General features: G+C 42.3%; 1 protein-coding gene across 2 annotated transcripts in view; it reads left to right on the forward strand.

Moving 5' to 3' along the window:
• Positions 1 to 10,982, forward strand: part of APOO (apolipoprotein O) — a 36,833-nt gene extending 25,851 nt beyond the window's left edge. For both annotated transcript variants that reach the window (XM_054829823.1, XM_054829733.1), the window contains exons 8-9: positions 7,109 to 7,201; positions 10,458 to 10,982. In XM_054829823.1, coding sequence (XP_054685798.1) covers positions 7,109 to 7,174 — 66 coding nt within the window. In that variant the 3' untranslated portion in view covers positions 7,175 to 7,201; positions 10,458 to 10,982. The remainder of the gene's footprint in view (positions 1 to 7,108; positions 7,202 to 10,457) is intronic.
• The last annotated feature ends 8,179 nt before the right edge of the window (positions 10,983 to 19,161 follow it).

A 19,161-nucleotide genomic window follows, 5' to 3' on the forward strand; every position in this document is an offset into this window, starting at 1 on the left:
CTGAAGGTTTTATGAAACAAAAACCTGTGCCAAATTGAGGTCATATCAACTGAAATCTAAGTTCTGCCAAGAAAGATGAATTCCAGGACCTTCTGCTGCTACATTTCAAAACACTGTGGCTGGAGCCCCTCCATAGAATGAGTCTGTCTGATAAGGTTTTGAATACGCTGTTTACAGTATAGCGTTCTGGTATCCTGAAGCTGGCTTGTTGAAGGAGCCAGCTCTTTGGGATGTCAGGATGAAAGCCCTCTGCTAAAACTATACAAGTACGATAAGTAAAAATTGGTGTTCACATTTGTAATTTCCAGAAGGATGAAACATTTTTCGAATGAGGGACAGCAGGAGTGGTCATTCAGCTTCTGTGTACTTTATCTTGATGCAAAGTGGACAACTTTTCTACTTCTTCCCCCCCAGGTAGAGGAGATGATAGAAGAAATGTAGCTATCTTGTTGGGAGGCCAGGAATATTTTAAGGGGTTTATCTTCTGAAAATCTTTTGTTTACTCGAGTGATCTTTACTCACAAGAAGTAATTCCACAAAAATTGGTGGAACTGGTGTCAACATTGTAAATCCGTAGGGGAAGCGATAGTGAACTGGAAGATGTGTCCCTCAAACCTTGTTTATCTTAAACTTAGTTTGCAAAATTTGTAGAGAATTGTACCAACTGATGCCTTTATACAGATTTTTAGAATGATGCATCTGAGACTCTTTTGAGTAGCCTTAGGCGGCATCAAACTTTGATTACTGGGGTTTTGCAATTAGAAGGCATTGCCTTCAGCTAGTCTTTGTGAGTAACTGGTCCCCTGCTCTGCCCAATAATATCATACTTCATGCAAGATCATGTTTTTCTACCTTTCTTTTCTATACTTCTTTGCCTTCCAGCGCCTACAAAAGTGTTGAACTAGCTGAACTATTAAGCCAGTGAAGTACAGCTTTTTTTTCTTCCCTCTCCCCAGCAATCTCTGTTTAATACTGGCTGTGTTTATCAGCTTTAATACCTGTCCTTAGGTCAGAGGGATGGACGAACCAGAGCTGCTTGAGGATTTTGTGCAACAGCATAAACTTAAGGACTGTGGTTTTATATACAAAGGATTATAATTTCTTTACAAAACTGCTTAAAGATCAGTATTTCAGAACCACAGTTCAATATATACCACCTGTAAGTTTGGCAAACAGGACTTGATTGTTAGAGTCAGCTCATTTCATGTTTATTTTCATGAAGTGCAGCCTTTTTGCTCTTTCTCCTCTGCCTCAAGTTTCAATCTTTCCATAATTTGTACTGTCGTATTGTGCTATAGGGTTGTTAGCTCTGATACTATAATGACTTCAAGCGACAGGGGCATGTGTTAATGGCACCAACTTACTTAAACCCAGATTTTGTTTCAGCCAGTGAGCTAGTATAGCAGATTCACAGATTGGTAGGGGTTGGAAGGGACCTTTGGAGATCATCTAGTCCAACCCCCCTGCTAAAGCAGGATCACCTAGAGCAGGTTGCACAGGATTGTGTCCAGGTGGGTTTTGAATATCTCCAGAGAAGGAGACTCCACAACCTCTCTGGGCAGCCTGTTCCTGTGCTCTGTCACCTTCACAGTAAAGATTTTTTTCCTCAGATTGAGATGGAACTTCCTGTGTTCCAGGTTGTGCCCGTTGCCCCTTGTCCTGTCACTGGGCACCACTGAAAAGAGTCTGGCCCCGTCCTCTTGACACCCACCCTTTAGATATTTATAAGCATTGATCAGATCCCCTCTGTCTTCTCCAGGCTAAACAGCCCCAGCTCTCTCAGCCTTTCCTCATACAAGAGATGCTCCAGTCCCCTCATCATCTTTGTAGCCCTCCGCTGGACTCTCTCCAGTAGTTCCCTGTCTTTCAGTATGTACTGAAACACACAGAAAAACAATTTTCTTCAGGTAGATCTCACTTTGTCTTGTCTTTATACCACTCTGTGGTGGGTTGACCCTGGCTGGAGGCCAGGTGCCCACCAGAGCCGCGCTCTCACTCCCCTCATTCACTAAACAGGGGAGAAAAGGCATAACGAAATGCTTGTAGGTCGAGATAAGGACAGGGAGAGATCACTCACTAATTGTTGTCACGAGCAAAACAGACCGAACTTAGAGAGGGAATTAATCTAATTTATTACTAGGCAAAACAGAGTAGAGGAATGAAAATAAAATCAAATCTTAAAACACCTCCCCCCACCCCTCCCATCTTCCCGGGCTCAACTTCACGCCCGGCTTCAACCTCCACCCCCTCAGCGGCACAGGGGGACAGGGAATGGGGGTTACGGTCAGTTCAGCACACGTTGTTTCTGCCGCTTCTTCATCCTCAGGGGGAGGACTCCTCTCATCGTTCCCCTGCTCCAGCATGGAGTCCCTCTTATGGGGTGCAGACCTTCAGGAGCAAACTGCTCCAGTGTGGGGTCCCCCATGGGGCCACAAGTCCTGCCAGCAAACCTGCCCTGGCGTGGGCTCCCCTCTTCACGGGTCCACCGGTCCAGCCAGGAACTTGCTCCAGCGTGGGCTTCCCACGGGCCGCAGCCTCCTTCAGGTGCCTCCACCTGCTCCAGCGTGGGGTCCTCCACGGGCTGCAGGTGGAATCTCTACACCCCCTCATCCTTCCTCCGTGGGCTGCAGGGGGACAGCCTGCTTCACCATGGCCTTCACCACGGGCTGCAGGGGGATCTCTGCTCCGGCACCTGGAGCACCTCCTGCCCCTCCATCTGCACTGACCTTGGTGTCTGCAGAGTTTCTTACATCTTCTCACTCCTCTCTCCGGCTGCAAAAGCTCTCTCCCTAAGTGTTTTTCTCCTTCTTAAATATGTTATCACAGAGGCGCTGATGGGCTTGGCCTTGGCCAGCGGCAGGTCCATCTTGGAGCCGGCTGGCATTGGCTCTATCAGACACAGGGGGAGCTTCTAGCAGCTTCTCACAGAAGCCACCCCTGTAGCCCCCCCGCTACCAAAACCCTGCCACACAAATCCAACACACACTCAAAGACTTTTGCTGTATTTTCAGCAATTCTCTCTCTCCCTCCAACACTGAATTGGGCACCCATTTTACTGAAGTGTCCAAAATGTGAAAAAGCAGAACAACACCAGACCTCTAAAACCACCCTTCTTTTCAGGTCTTCTTCCTTTCTTCATGTGTGTGCTCTTTCCCACTTTGGTTTAATCAGTGATAAGATCTTACAGAATTTTTTTTTTTTCCCCCTTCCTGTCTTTCATTTGGCTGTTTAAACAGCTTCAGAGATTGAGAGAAACTCTTGTGGCTTACTGTTTGGTTTTCATTCCTGCCTGGTCTGTTCATAGACACTATTGGTGACCTACCAATACTAATATATAATAGATATTTATTTAACCTATAGATATTTATTGCACACATAAAAATATATAAATATTAAAAATATATCTATATGGCTATCTTTGGGTATTTCATTAAGTGCTAGCTGGTGACAGAGTGCTTGCAAGTGCAAATTCTGCTCAGTTTTGGGTGCTGGTTTCCTGTGCTTGCTCAGAAGAAGCATCAAGGAAACTGTGGACGTGAACTTTGCTCACCCGAAAGCTCTGGTGGAAGTTGTGGTGTCAGTGTGTTGACTGGGGAGCTTTACCATCAGCATCACAGGTTGTGACCATAGCAAATCTTAAACTGTGTTTTAAGAGGAGAGTTTTTCAGTCACTTGTGTTTTGAGCATCCTTTAAAACACAACCTAAGCAGCTGAGAGCGCTTCTTTCTGCAGCAAATGCTTGTAAGACTTGTCTTCGGTAGCTTCTGAACAGACAAGCAAAGGTCTGGTCATCTGAACTAAAACATAAACATCTACTTCTGACAGAAAATACTATTCACTGCCATATGCTCTCCTTTTATTGTTTGGTAGTAAGAACAACAACGGAGAAAAACTTGTAAGAATTATTACTTCTTTTGGATTGGATCCTTAGTATGGGCAGTGGTGAATTTAAATGTGTTAGAGGTGAGAAAGAATCTACTCTGCAAAAAGTTGGACTTTTTAGGGCAATTTAGGGTAACATTTTAAAATGTGCTTCGTATTTCTGAGAGTTAAGTTCAAGCTCAACTAAAAATAAAGGAAGGAGAAAACGTTATTGATTGACTGGGAGAGGATGAATAAGGTAAACCAGTGTTCTCTTTATTCTAAGCAATACATTGCAAATAAAAGAGGACAGAAGAAAAGGTAAATTAATGATCTGTAAGCCTACATGAGCCTTTGTTTTTCTTTTGTAGCTGTTGTGGTTTTTTTTAATCTGGTGGCCAGACTCTGCCTTTCAAGAGTATTCCATAACCATGAGAGAGATGTATACCTACCTCTGGAGTTACAAATTCGAAGGTTAGGTGCCAGCATAAAAGGGCCTGGCCATCTGCAAGACTTTCCCGGAGCAATAGAAATTAACTTCTGCATCAGACTAGGCTGTAACCTGAGAAAAAAAGCCACCCCACATTTTGGGTTTTTCACATTAGGATAGGTTGCTTTGGGCATTTTACTCCATATGGAAGGAAAATTTTCAGAGAAATCATTGTGGGGTTTTTTTTTTTTTAAATTTGTCATTTAAAATTTATGTCTCAATGTATCTCTGTTAGATACTGTGAGCTAAGTTGGAGTGTCTTTTAATCGCTCGTGTACTGAAACCTTACAAAAAGCATTGTGTACAGTCCCCTTGGCTCCAATATTATTTTCCATTTCAAAAAATGATTTTTTTAATAAATTTTTTTAATTCCATGGAATCTCAGTGTAAAGGACATTTTACTAATGAATGTGTTAGAGATTTCTTATCAGTCACCTTTTGATTGAAATTGTCAGATGTGTAAGAATGCTGCAAAGTATTTCCCCTGCTGCTGTGGGATAGGGCTGTGATGTATGAACTCCACGGGCCACCCAGATATATTATGGAGTGGTTGTGTTGAGCCAGAAAGTAGAAAGACTGTCTTGAATATGTGCCTGCTTCTAATTATGAGAAGGCATCACGGCACAGAGGCAGCCTGTCTTCCGGGTCATTGATCTAAACACATTTTTTGCTGCTGGTCTGGTTTTGAGTGTGACTAGAGGACCTTGACGCTTTGTTGTAAAATTAGGTGTGTTTATGTCTTCTGCTAGCGCAAAGGACGTCCTTTTCTGGCCACCCATATTACTGTTTGATCGGTCTCCGGCTCACTATTTACGTAGTGGGCCCATACAGTGGATGGAGTAAAAAGAACTTCTTAATTGCTAATTCAGCAAATGAGTTTTGTGTGAGGACTGACAGTTTATCAGTGGATTGGCTTGAATTAAGTAACTCAGGCTTAATAGATCTAGTGAAGACAAGCCCTGTGATGAAATCTACCGAGGTCACAGAAACAAAGGAACTGAGCAAGACCCCTACTTTCCTCTCTGTGTGTGCGTGCGTGTGCGCGCATGCTGCTTTGGGTTTTTTCCCCTCTTTCAGGGCAAAAAAAAAAAAGCTTACCTAGATGATATTTGCTTTTTACAAGTTAAAACAAGAAAGTGGAAAAACATAAACTCTCTGTGAACAACTTATTTTTAGTTCATTTGTTCAGGATTGAGTAATCCTTGAGATGCCTCATTGTGAGTCAGATTATTCATTATAAGCTGGAGTAAAATGTCATAACTTACAAGTTCCTGTACAGGAAAATTACGGAGTAGATCATTATTCTGAAATGGGTGTGGTTTGTGGATGTGATTTCCTGTAACATGAAATATCCAAGGTAGTGACCAAAACAAAATGGGTTTTTGAAAGAAAGAATTACTTTTTAAAGGTCTTGCTAGGCATATTTTGAATAAGAAATTTAAGAATTATCTTTGTAATTGAATCATGATGTATTGAGTCCATATCTCCAGCGCAGCATATGCAGGGTATCATAGAATCAGTGCCTTATAGGATTTAACTTGTGCTGGGACATAAATTTGACCCATCCTGTGAAATGTTTATGTTTTCCAGTCTCTTCTGGCTTCTTTTATTATATTTTACATCACATTTAAGTCATATTGGTAAAAATATATTTTTAGAATGAAAATGCCATGTAGGTTTCATGTCTAGAATTTAAGAATAATTGAGACTGGGTGCTCCCTCTGATGATTTCATCCAACCTCCTGTTCAAAGCCTAGATGGCTTCTAAGTTACATTTGGTGGCTCAGGCCTTGTGCAGTCAAGTGCTGAATATTTCCAAGGATGGAGATTCAAAAAGTTATCTGGAAAACCTCCTGCAGTGCTTGATCAGCAGTGTGATACACTTTTCCCCCCCCCCCCCCCTTAGATCTAAGAGAAATTTGCTGTGCTTCTGTGTCCTTTTGGTGTGAACCTCTGAGAAGAGCCTAGCTCTTCCAAATCTGTAAATGCCCATTAAGGAACTGTGGATAGCAGTTAGGCTTCCCCTTTGTCTGGCCTTCTCCAGGCTGGGCAGACCCACATCTCTCAGCCTGCCCTTGTATGTCATGTGCTTCAGCTCCCTAGCCATGTGTGTGGCCCTTTAAGGTTTTTTTTAACTGATATATATTTAAAACTATAATCAAATGCCTGTTTGTTATAGCATACTTGTATATACTTAGCGTATATACACACTGTATATATGTATGTATATACTATATATATGTATGTATGTTGTATGTATATACTATATACTTATGTATATAGTGTAGCATACTATATATATTTAGCATATATAGACGCTACAACAAGCCTCTCTTTGTTCTTTGATTTCTACCATTTATTTTGGAGAAAGTATGAGAACACTCTCTCAAAGGATAGGCACGAAAAGAGACCTATTGTATAAATCCACACAGAATTCAAAGAATGCAAAATAGCAACTACTCTGTGGGAATTCATCCTCTGCTATTAGTACAGGCAAAATGAGTCAATTAAAACATTTCTGTTGAACTACTTGTTCTTTCAAATCCTTTAATTGCTCAGCTAACTACAGGAAGATCAAAATCTAGAAACCGTTTGGGAGAAGAGCATATTTGAGTATATTATACTGAATTAGTCTCATCAACCACTTGATTTTGCAAGAAGTTTTTGTTTCAGATTTTGAAGAGGGTTTCTGTTCTAGCAAACCATTAATCATGGATTGTCTCAATTGAGATTTTGTGCATATTTTTTCTCCTTAAGAGTGATGCAGATAGCGACAAGCCCCTGGAAATCCATGCTTCAAGTGAAGAGCAAGCCCAGAAGTAGAACACCAGATCACTTGGCATCAAACAGGTAAAGGATAAAGACAAGGGCATGTAGTGATAGGATGAGGGGTAATGACTTTCAACTAAAAGAGGGTCGATTTAGATTAGATGTTAGGAAGAAATTCTTCACTGTGAAGGTGGTGAGGCACTGGAACAGGTTGCCCAGAGAGGCTGTGGATGCCCCCTCCCTGGAAGTGTTCAAGGCCAGGTTGGATGGGGCTTTGGGCGACCTGGTCTAGTGGAGGGTGTCCCTGCCCATGGCAGGGGGGTTGGAACTAGATGATCTTTATGGTCCCTTCCAACCCAAACCATTCTGTGATTCTGTAACAGTATGTGGCTACAGCAGCAAAATAACCTGGAAAAGCTGAAGATTTGCAAGTTTGACTTGCAGTTTTCTTCTTCATATTAATGAAGAAAGAGGGGAAGAGAGGTAATAATTTCATTCATCTTAATATTTGTCAAGAATATGCGTGCTCCTTAACACTATTTAACTTACCTAAATTCTTCATCTTCAGAGCATAGCAAGTAAACATGTCTCCTCCAAGGGTTCTGAGTTAATTTAGCAAGGCCTTGTTAATGTATTGTTGGTTGGGGTTTTTTTGTTGTTTTTTTTTTTTTCCTTCTTCCCTTCCCATTTCTGCCTCCTGTACCAAAACCCTCTTTGCCCTCTTTGTCACAACTGTGCAGGTAAGGAGGGGAAAGAAAGCTCTTCCCTGCTGGTACGTTTTCTCTAAAGATTTGTCAGTGCCAGGGTAGAGCGTTATCTTACAGCGTGTAACAGTCCACGATGTGCCTGACCTTTCACGTTGATGCACCTCCCTAATGAGCCGTGCTTCATCAGTTGGGAATGAATGATGGAGGAAATGGGGGCAGCGTTTCCCAGTTCTCTGAGCCAGAAACTCAAGTTGAGACGCCAGTTCTGTTTCTGACTTGGCCACTGGGTTTCTTTCTAAACTCAAGTCCCATGATTGTTACAGCTTCTAGAAAAGCAAAACAAAAACACTGTCTCAACTTTAAGATGGTGCAATTTCATAGGACAAAAATTGCTCTGTATTTGAGGCTTATTAGTAATAATGATAATGTAATTGGACATCATTTAGTACAAAATATCAGATAATGTCTGCTCTGTCATCAGTTGATAAAGGATGTCTTTTCTAAACTAGTTGCTTGTGTTTGCCCTATATTATTTTCACATTGTGTTAAAGGCTTATTTTTCATTAGAAAGTGATCCTAGCATTGTAGGGACTCCTCATTATTTTTGTATGCAGTGTTCCACTTACCAGTAAAATTCCTTTTTTTTTTTTTTTTCTTCTTCTAACTGCCAACTGTGTAAATAGAGTCCGGGTTTAGAAAATGGCACCAATTTTTTCTTCCATGCACCATCAACAGTCACAAATGTTTGCAGATGTGATGGAATGCACACATCTGCTGAGCAACAGCGTTCCACTGTTACATGGTCAGCTTTAAAAGCAAAACTAGTTTCTAATGTTGTCTTTCCCTTAACGTATTTTTAATTGCTATGGCCTATGCTTACAATGGCAAAAAGGTATGTTGACTGGCTGATTTACTGAGTACATCAGTTTTTCCTTCAGACATATGAATATAAAGTCTTTAAGAACACATGTTTTCCAAGTATTTTATGAAATATCCACGTAAAATAAAAATAATAAAAAAAATAGGAAGAACAGTTTTGTTTTGAGTAAAGATACCCAGGAGAACTAAGAAGAAGAAAGAAAAGCTTCTCTAAAATTCACTAAAATATTGTGCTTATTGTGAACTAGGACAGAACTACTAAATGATAAAAAGCCAGGAAAATGAAACTGTTGTTTTGTGTAAGTGGGACACTGTACAAACATCAAGGGTCATTACAAACAGAAACCTGTAAATAGCTTTTATTTTCTTTTAGCATTTCTTACTATGTGAGGTCTTTATTCACTTTTTGAAATGTTAGTGCTTTTTGCTGAAGGTGTGTTTTCTTTTGAAGGAGAGGGTGGGTGAAAGGATGGGAACAAAAGCTGTTGCGAAGACTTATGCTAAAGTTCGTATCCAGACCCTTTGTCTTCAGGATTTTAATTATAAATATATTGATGCTATATAAGTAAGTTTTGAGGAAAACCTCAGTAACAGCTGCTGTCTCAGATGTTCTACTGTCTTTCTTTTTAAAGAGTGAAGAGAATTGGTCAGGTTCTTAAAGTACCTGGGTGCTGCTGGTTTTGAAATCTTCTTACTTTGCCACATGTTGGTTGTGGAGGAGATACATAAATGGAACTACTAGATTTTTGACCTAGAGCAACCAGATGGTGAAAGTTCAATTCAGTATCAATTTTCAGCTGTTCTGCGGGGGTGGCGATTTGTTACTTCTGCTTGAAATCAAATCCAGTTATTTAACTCCATGCCCAAGTCCAGATGTTTTGTTGGATTGGGGTGATCCCAAAGGTTGGAGAATACTGCTGTGATCTTTGAAAAGATGTATTTGTTTATTCTGAATGAGATCAATCCTTAAAGTCTCACTGTATTTTCAACAGTTGGCAATATTCCTAGTTGAATCTGGTTACTAAAATAAATACTATCTCATTTTCCTCATAAAGATTTGCCACAGCATGGGTCTCTGAATTGTGAATGGTCAGCCAAGGACAAAATCACTTTGGGTTGGAGACGGTAACATATTTCTCCATTCCTTTGTTATAGTATGTTTGTCATCAACTATTATATGCAAACATCCCATGGTGGGAGAAGCAAGCTTTAATTTTATCCACCTGTTGTGCTGAAGAGTTGCACAGAAGTGACGTGGCTTTGTGTTTTTCCATGAAGATAGTGAATCTCATTTTCACTCTGTTCAGGTTCTGTATTTATGTAACTTCATTTCTTTGAGTTACATTACCCTAGCTTTACACCAGAGTAAGTGAGATTAGGAAAAAAATGCAATTGATGTGAATTAAAAAGAATTCTATTTGAGAAAGTTGGTTTATTACGCACTATTCCAGTTGGTGTGTTGTTGCTATGAAGCATTCGTTCTCTTTTATATTTCCATACAGTTCAGCTCTAGAGCAGACATAATCATTTGTGCTCCAATGTCAATGATATGAAGAGTTAAATATCTTTACTAGGATTAAATTGGTATTGAGAATGTTCCTCAAATAGATTTTGATCAACTTGCCACATCAAAGGAAAATAGTTTTAATTGCACCTTGACAATGGAGAGAAAAGGCCTCTGGGTACTGTCATCCTGCCTTCTCCCTCCTTCCCTCTCCCCCTTATCTTCTGTCCCCTTTCTTTGGCTACAGGTGAATAAAAATATAGATATGAGCAGCGATTTCCCAAGAAAGAGGAAAACCATCTGAATCCATTTTGATTTTGAACATGACTAATCTGCCTTCTGCCTCAGGAAAGACTGATGATGTGCTGCTTGTGCTTCTGGTATGGAATCTGTGCAAGGACACTACATGTTTTGGGTCAGTCTTGAGACCTTGTCCTCAGTTCTGCAGTTGGACTCAAGTCTCCCTACGGTTGTCCCGTTGCAGGATCAGCATTGCAAGTAGCAAGTCTCAAAATTTCTCAGTCTCTTGTTATTATTTATATATAAAATAAAATTCCAGTTACACAAAACGATCCTGGGGTTTTTTTCCCTCCTCTTACCTTCTTTAAACTCATGTGTGTGACATTTGCACAATCTGTGAAAGGTTTTCAAGATGCTGTTGGCAATGCCTGTATTTTTTAACGGTGAGGAAAAGCTTATAGTAGCATGATGTTTTGGCTAACATTAGCTAATAGAATTATGTATGAGAACAATTACAATGACTCTTGTGTTTCGTCTGTCTCCCTCTCCTTTCTATACAAATCTTCTGCCTCATCAGTGCCAGCAGGAGGTATATAATGAAGCATCTGTGAGTTCCTGTCTAGTAGATGGATGGGAATGGAGCTGTTAATGTTTGTTCTTGTTTTTTGCTTGAATGCACAGCTCAGTGGGAACCAGAATGTTACGGTGGTGGGAACCAGCTATAGAATAACTTGGCTGTTTCCTTATTCCCAGCTGGGGGAGTGGAAAAAAAAAAACGAGGTGAAGGGAAATACAAAAGGATTTCCAGCATGTTGAAACTGTTGCACAATAAAACCCTTTAATTTGTTGCCATTGCCATGAGTCTCTCTTTTGGGGCATGCTGCTTCACAAGTTACTGTAATCCAAGTAGCTCAGAGCATTTAAAGCTCTATTGCTGAGTCTTAAATGTTCATAAATTAATCAGTGAATATGAGAAATGGGGGAAGGATGGACTTAAATGTGTCCTTGTACCATACATTCACTTTCTAAAAAGAACAGGGAAGAAAATACAAAGCAAATTGGATCAAAATGCTTTTAAACATCTTTGTTATTACTTGGTTAGGTATTCTGGCTAAGCGTGTTGCACAAACTTTTAGAGAAAAACAAACACATCTTGGCAATGTGAATACCAGTCTGTGTAGGCATTATAAACCAGACCAACTCTTTTTTTTTTTTTTTTTTTTTTATATAGACATAAGGCAAGTGGTTGCTTCAGGCAGAAAAACGGTATCTCCCAACACGCTTTTATGATTGTTTTAGGCTGCTAAAGATGGATGTTGATTTAGCAAAGGGCACAGAGTTCTTGCATGGGGTTTGGGGCATGTGTGGTTTTGTTTTTTACTTTAAATTTGCCAACATAGTTCAAACAGGCTTGGGAGGATCAAAGTAGTGTTTTTGTCAATAGTGGAAAGGAAACTTGGGAAATATCCATCATAGCTGTAACTGCTCTGTTATACCACTCTTGCAATACAAGTATAGATGTGTTTCTTCCCTTAAAGATAGTCCTTCACTTATGCATTCTTATATTCTATGAAAAATGATTACTACTGAGCTAGGAATACAGATTTAGGTGCCTGTATTTTTTTTTTTCAGTAGTAATCATGTGCCACATGAGCATTTAAGAATATGATTACTTGATAATTCAGGTGGAGTCTAAGGATGAAAACACCAAGATGTGCTTTCCTCATTCTTCTTTTTGATGCAGTTATTAGCTGTTCAGTTTCTTTTTACTGCCTGTGAGAGCAAAGTGAAACTTTTCATGTCCAATCTGTTTCATTAGCTAATCCTAATTCAAACACAACAGCTTTTAATCTTTGTTTACATATATGTGTGTGTACAAGATTATATATGTGTGTACATGTTTAAAAAATCCTGGGTTAAATAAGTATCACTTGATACTTGTTTTTTACTTGATTGCATCTTCCTACTGCATATTTACACTGCTGCTTAAAAACGTCCCAAATGCTAGACATCAAACCAGAATGCTTTCATCTGTCAGGAAATGACTGCCTTGGAGCACCTGCATACACACATGACAAGGAGAGGGCTCCAAAATGTGAGCAACATCACTCTAACTGAAATCCTTTCCTTATGTCTTCTGGTTTTTTACAAGTACAGGAAATAAAAAAAGTTTCACGCTGGTAAGAGTGCAAGAGATTGTAAACATTCAACTCACTTGGCACAGACTTTCCTAACGAGGAACAGGAGAGCAGCTGACCACTATTCATATATATGTACGTATGCACACATACACAGATGTGGGGAACTAATTTGTGCATGCACGTATTATCTTTTGCCAGACTTTGTGGGCATTACACCATAAGCTGAACCCAAGATACTCCCCACCCAAATTTCACGTCAACAGTTTGGTCATCCTTCCACTCGAAGCTTTTTGACTTGGTAACTGGAGCCTGTGCAACTGAGGAAATAGTGTTCTCATCTCGGTGTCCGTGGCTGTTAGCAGATGTGTTGGGGCTAGGTTGCAGTGCTCTCAAAAACACTATCTACGTGAAAATTGTAGAACTGGAGATTATCGGTTGGCCTCTGCAGCCCTCCATGCTGGGATGACAATTCCTGTCAGTAGTGTGTTAATTGTCTGAGTAAAAGTGGACAGCATAGCCTCTCTTTTGGTAGAAGAGAGCTATATATAACTGCAGTGCAATAAAAAGCAAGATTGGTATGGAGGAAATCATATTTTAGACCTAGAAAAACAAATACCTTGGGAGTTGAAGGGCTTTGCTACTGCTCTGTTCATTAGCCCTGGCAGAAAACTCTCAGTGTGAACACATTTGCTTCAGAACAAATATGAGCTCCGGCTGCATGTGTTTCTTTTTCTCTTCATTTTTTGCTTTCTAAAGGTTATTGCCATACCTTCCCATGAATCCCAAGCTCCTTGTAAAGCCAGTTTTATAATAAACTGCTATTGGCAAAGAGCAATTTGGGTCTTCAGGCATGCTGGGGAGGCATGTGTGACTTCCCGCTGGACCTTCCTGGATGAAGCATCCCAAAGCAGGGGCGGCTATTGCACCTGGATGGCCTGGCAGCTGGCTAGGTCGACCCCACTGCGGAGTGGTTTTGGCAGGTACAAAAGCTTCTTGTTTACAAGGAAAACCTTTGATAACAATATCTTAACTACAAAGCAGAAGATGTTTTAGCCGAAAAAAGTTGTTACGAATTGGGTAACAACCTCCTGTCCTCTTAAGTCTGGACCATTAGCTGATTCTGATATTTTTTAACTGTGTATGATTCTCAAATTGACTGGAGCTGACAGCTTTCTCCAGGTCTCTCTGGAAGCAACATTGGTATATTGATGGAATTGTATTGTTTTCTCTCATTTCATGTTGGTGAAGTTCATTACTCATCATCTCTGGTTAAAGACCAAAGTCTGATCTGAACTTTCATCTTGTCTTGAAGTTCATGGATTCCACCAGAATGCTGCTCTCACCACCACATTTTCAGGCTGGTGTTACTGGTAGCTGTTGCATTGGTGTTGAAAACTGGAGAAATCAAAGGTGGGCTCAGGATGTCTTACAGCTGGTTCTTCCTCTAAAATTACCTTTCTGCATGGCAAATGGAGCTACAATGCCTGTACCGTCCTAAGTTCTCTTGACTCCTCCTGGCCTTTTATTTTGGGTGCATTTAAAGGACTAAACCTACCGACTAACACAAAGCCTGTCAGTCATGTGGGCCACATCTAGCTGTGTCAGGTAAGCTGGGTGCGATGCTCCATCACCAGGCCCAGTTACCTGATGCATGAGCTTGTTATTGGGAAGCTTTGCTGGATCTTCTGGAGAGGAAGCTAGATGCTGGGTGACTTGCTACCGTGTGCCTGGGAATAGCCACACAGCAGCCTGAGCTGTGCTTGGACTCACAATCCCAGAGTCTTTGTGCCCACCATGAAAACAGCAGTGGGGGCAATGGGGTAGCTTGGTCAGGGAACTTCTCTTTTGGTTTGTAGTGTGAATATAAACCTGTACAAGACTCAAGAATTTAATCTGACAGAGACTAAAGCAACATGCGCTTTACGTGTAGTCTGAGGGGCCAGATCGTGGTCAGCAATCTAAAGTTTGTAAGACAGTCCCATGAAGTAACAAGATGGGTCACTTGCTACGCACATTTTGGCAGAGAGGGCGGATGCTGTTGCTCCTGTCCTTTACCACTTGGGTTCATGAGTCCTTCTACCCCAGGAAGGTGGCGTGCAGCCCTGAGACCGCTGTGCAGACGAGTGCTCAAGAGTGCTTGAAGGGTTTCGTGTGAGCACCTGTCTTGCTTCAGGGGCTTGCTCAGCGTGCGTTTTAAGGTAGCAGTGAGATCAGCAACCGCATGCCTGGATAAAAGAATACCCTCAAGAGGAAAACCTCTTTTCTTCCTTTGTTGGCTGTCACAGTGTGAAGGCTGCAGTACTACCTCCTGTACTGAAATAATCCAAAATACGGTGGTCTCAGTCCCACCGCATCCAAATCTCCCAACGCTGTCTTGACCTGAAGTACCTTCACTCATCTCCAGGGTGCAGCACTCGTGCCTTTGAAGAAGCAATCTGTTTCTTTGAGCTGAAAATGAGCCACATCCAGCACTTGGCCGGGAGTGCTGAGATGCCTTGCGAGCCTGCCGTGGCCCTGCTCTGCAGGCAGCCGGCTGGAGACGCAGAGGAGGGAGGGAGGGAGGGAGGGAGGAAGGAAGGAAGGAAGGAAGGAAGGAAGGAAGGAAGGAAGGAAGGAAGGAAGGACACCCCGAGCAGAGATGTGCGGTGATGCTCCCTCCGTACCAACTCCCGGCTTTACCTGGGGGGTGTAGAAAAGGTCTCTCCCTTTCCCAGCAATGGGGAGGATGCCAAAGCACGAAGCCAGAAGTCTTCGTGGCTGTATGCATGCACCAGCTAAGGGTCATAGGCAGGCAGCTGTTGAGACAGCCCTCATCATCCCCTTTACTCTTTTTTTGTTGTTAAAAATTGCATACAGAAACATGTAGAGTTAGTTTATCAACCTACAGTGAAAGAAAAGGGATTCTTCCCTTCCCCCCATCCCCTGCCCTAGATTAAGTTCACGAACAGCCTCTCTGTAAATTTAGCAAGCTTCAGACTCACTTCCTTTTGTAAGGAGACCTGAAAGAGCCATTTCCTGATTCGTACAGCGCTCTTGTATGCACCCACTAAGTGCTCATTCATGCCGTGAATCATAAAGGTAACCTCCGTTCAAAGCACAGCTCTGATACTTTGGCGTTGTACAAAAAAAAGAGGTTTTTTTTATTCAGCGCAGCACGCTGAAGTCATCTTTGCATTTACCAGGAGCTGTGCCAGTGGGTTTTTTGATCTTCTGTCTTAAAAGTATCATTTACAAACTGCCCGAACTAAAACAGGCTGGTAAAAGCACCAAAGCCAGCCCAAAGGAATATGTTTACTGTCGTGTGCCAGGCTTGACACATTTTCCATATCCTGCCAGAGATGAGGAATGGCATCAGAAGCTGCAAGTGAGTCAGCCTCGGCCCCCGGTGCGGTGCCACGCACGGTGCTTACGCAGCAGCAGCCTCACCAGCAAGCCCGGGCAGGCTCAGGGCTCGGCGCAACCCTTCGTACACTAGACTAAATGAAGATGCTGGAGAAAACTCAGCTGCTAGCAGCACCAAAGGACTTACTTTCACATCTGCAGTTCGGGGGGACATCAGTGAGGCACAGTCTGTTGTGTTTATCCCTCCTGTGCCCACCCCCAGGTTTATCTGACAATAAAAGAGATGGGCTGTTACTGGGTGATGGAAGAAGGAAATGTGCATCTGCTCAGCTCTCCCCTATCTCTGCCAAAAGCAAGCGAGCCAATTCATACGCAGTATTGGAGTCCTCTGCCATTTAGCAGCTTTTGCGCAGCATCTAACTGTACAAGGACATGTCCCTGGGGCCAAACAACCTTTGGCTGTACTTTTGCCTTGGTGGAGTAAGATCAGTATGATCTATCCTTGTACAAGAGAGCAAAATACACAGATGAGAAAATCAGCAAAAGTGCTTTGACCAAGAAGAAAACAAGAAAGGGGAAGAAGTCGCAGCTTGTAAAAAAAAAAGAGGTAATGCAATGTAAATGTAAGCACATCCTCTCTTACTACCACGACCCTTCTCAAACTCTTTATTTACTGGTTGCTTTTTAGCATTATTGTTTTTACACTATTTTCCTATTTGTAGATAATGTTAGCCTGCTAAGAAGATTCTGTTTGAGGAATGTTAGAGAAGTGCTGGTATAAAAACACCCTCAGCCCTGGGCTAGCCAGTGACTCACACCCAAAAGTAACACAACTATGGGAACAAAAAACCCGAGTGATTTTAGGTTCCGCGTGGGTATAACATGGATGTGCAGAACTTGTTATGTACCTCAGGCCAGAACTCTCCGAGCTAAGAACATGCTGTGCTTGGAGCCTGTTTTTTGTTCTGGAAGGCTACAGGGTTAACTCCCATGAATAAACTCTAGCCATCAATTGTAAGTAAACTGCCATAAATAAAATCATACCCATTAAGGAGGTGTGAAGTGGTAATTTTAATTGGTAATCCTGCAGGATTTCCCACGTGTTTGTATTTTCTTTGCAGAGTGAAAGGCACGAGGGGAACGGTTTTATTTGCACATGAGTTCTTCCCTCTTCCCCTGCAGCCGAAAAACTGCTCTGCCTGCGGGAAGGCCGAGGAGCCGAGGAGCATCGTGTGAACCACCCGGCTCACCTGCCAGCCCCGGAGGGATGCTCCTGGAGCATCAACACTGTCCCTCCCAACTGGCAAAGAGGCATCCTTTCTGCCTGCCTCTGTGGGAACTCAACCCTGGGGCCCCTAGGCAGAACATCCTGTAATGTTTCCATACTCAATCGTTGACTTAATTCTCTGCACCGACTTGTTTACTCTTGCCTTTTTCCTCTCGCTGCATTTGAGATCTCTCTGGTGGATGTTCCCGGCTTTGCCTGGAGCGCCTCCCTGGCCCAGGGGCCCTGCTGAGGTCTTCCCAACATTTTTCTCTTGCCTCAGTAATTTCCTTCAGGAATTCTGACACCTCACCACCCCTGCTTTCAAGGTTTCTCATTAATGGATTCCTCTAGCTGCTTCTCATGTGTGGTTAGCACTAGCAGCTTTTATTACTGATTTTCAGATGGCGTTTCCTTAAAACCTGGTCAGTTATTATTCTGAGAGCTGGAGAACAATCAGCTCACTTTTTTTTTTTTTTTTTTTAGTATAATTTGTTTTAAAAGTCAAGGTTTCGAGCCAGATTAATTTTTAGTGGTGACGTCTGTACTGGTCCCATGGCCTCATCTGACCCAGTACGGGGGGCCTTGGCTCTGCGCCGGCATGTCTGGAGCACTCCTGGTGCCCCCTGAGCTGTTATTCTTAAACACATGGTGCACGGGGCCATGGCACGTCGCCCAGTGCCAACGTGGGTGCGTGCAGGTTGTCTGCCTGTGCTGGTGCGGCAGCAGCCTCTCCTCCCTCATGGGACACGCTGCAGATCCGGGTGGCTGTCCCTAAAAGCCTGGCAACGGCAGCTTTGCAACGTTTTTGGCACCCTGCAGCCAAAACCATCTGAAAGGGTGTTACAGCATGCCTTGCAAAAAAGGGATGTGTTTTAAGGATATGATTATTCATTTATGAAGAGATTGGCATTGCATTTGTTTTTCTAATGCACAGTTTACTGTTGGTGTGAAGGCAGCTACGGGGGACAGCCGGCCTGATGGGGGGGCATGGTGGTACTTGTGGGCAGGTGAGCTCCTCAGTCCTGAGCTTCCCTCCCTGCTGAGTGCAGGGAGGAGAGCCATGACAAACCAGAGAAAAAAGAAACATCAGAGCAAGAGAGAACAGAAGCGTGTGATGTGATCGGAAAGGATGTGGTGAAAGCATGCAAAGAAACTATGGTAGATTTTTTGTATGCGTGCTCTCCATTATTGACTTTCTACCCCCACTAGTAAGGACTGCTTTCCTACCTCTCCTTTCTCATTCCCAGCTCAGCAGTACAGATGGAGGGGGGCCACGCTCCTCCCCAGGTTAAGGCTTAAGGGATGTTTTTGTGAGCGATTTCCAGCCACGTAAGAGGAAAACTTCTTATTTCTCCAGGATGCGCAGGGCTGGTGATGGGCAGGCGCCCAGCCACACAACCCTCCCAGCCCTGATGTCACTCAAGGTGCTACAGTAGCTCCCTAAGTCTTGTTATAATCACTTTTTCCTAATGTACCCTTGTAGTTGCAAGAGGTCTTTACGTTGTTTGTTTCGTGGTAGGGCACAGCGAAGGCAGAGTGCTAATTTGTGTGCAGAGGAGAAACCCTGCCTGCTAATAAATGTAGGACAGTTTTTCTCCCCTTCTTAGGTGGGATTTAGTTTTTACTAGAAATAGCAATTATTCAACAGTGTGTTGACAACAAGCATGAGAATTACATCAAGTTTTAACTGTTGAAAGGGAGTGCTCAAAGACGTATTTCATGCTGACTTTTCTTTTGATTATTTTAGGAAATATATTCTGTAAACTTTTTGACATTTAAACATTTTGACTTCAGGAGAAGGAAATTAATATGAGATCTTTTAAAAATTTGTAGAGAATAACTTACTTGTAGTAAGGTGTACAGAAGAGCTGCTTGCTTCTCCTGGGATAGAGGTTTAACCATTGATTTATTCATCTGATCTATTTGATTTGTACTAAAGAAAAGAAAAAAAAAAGGAAGAA

This window comes from Grus americana, chromosome 1 (genome assembly GCF_028858705.1).
Source record: "Grus americana isolate bGruAme1 chromosome 1, bGruAme1.mat, whole genome shotgun sequence".
NCBI lineage: Eukaryota > Metazoa > Chordata > Aves > Gruiformes > Gruidae > Grus > Grus americana.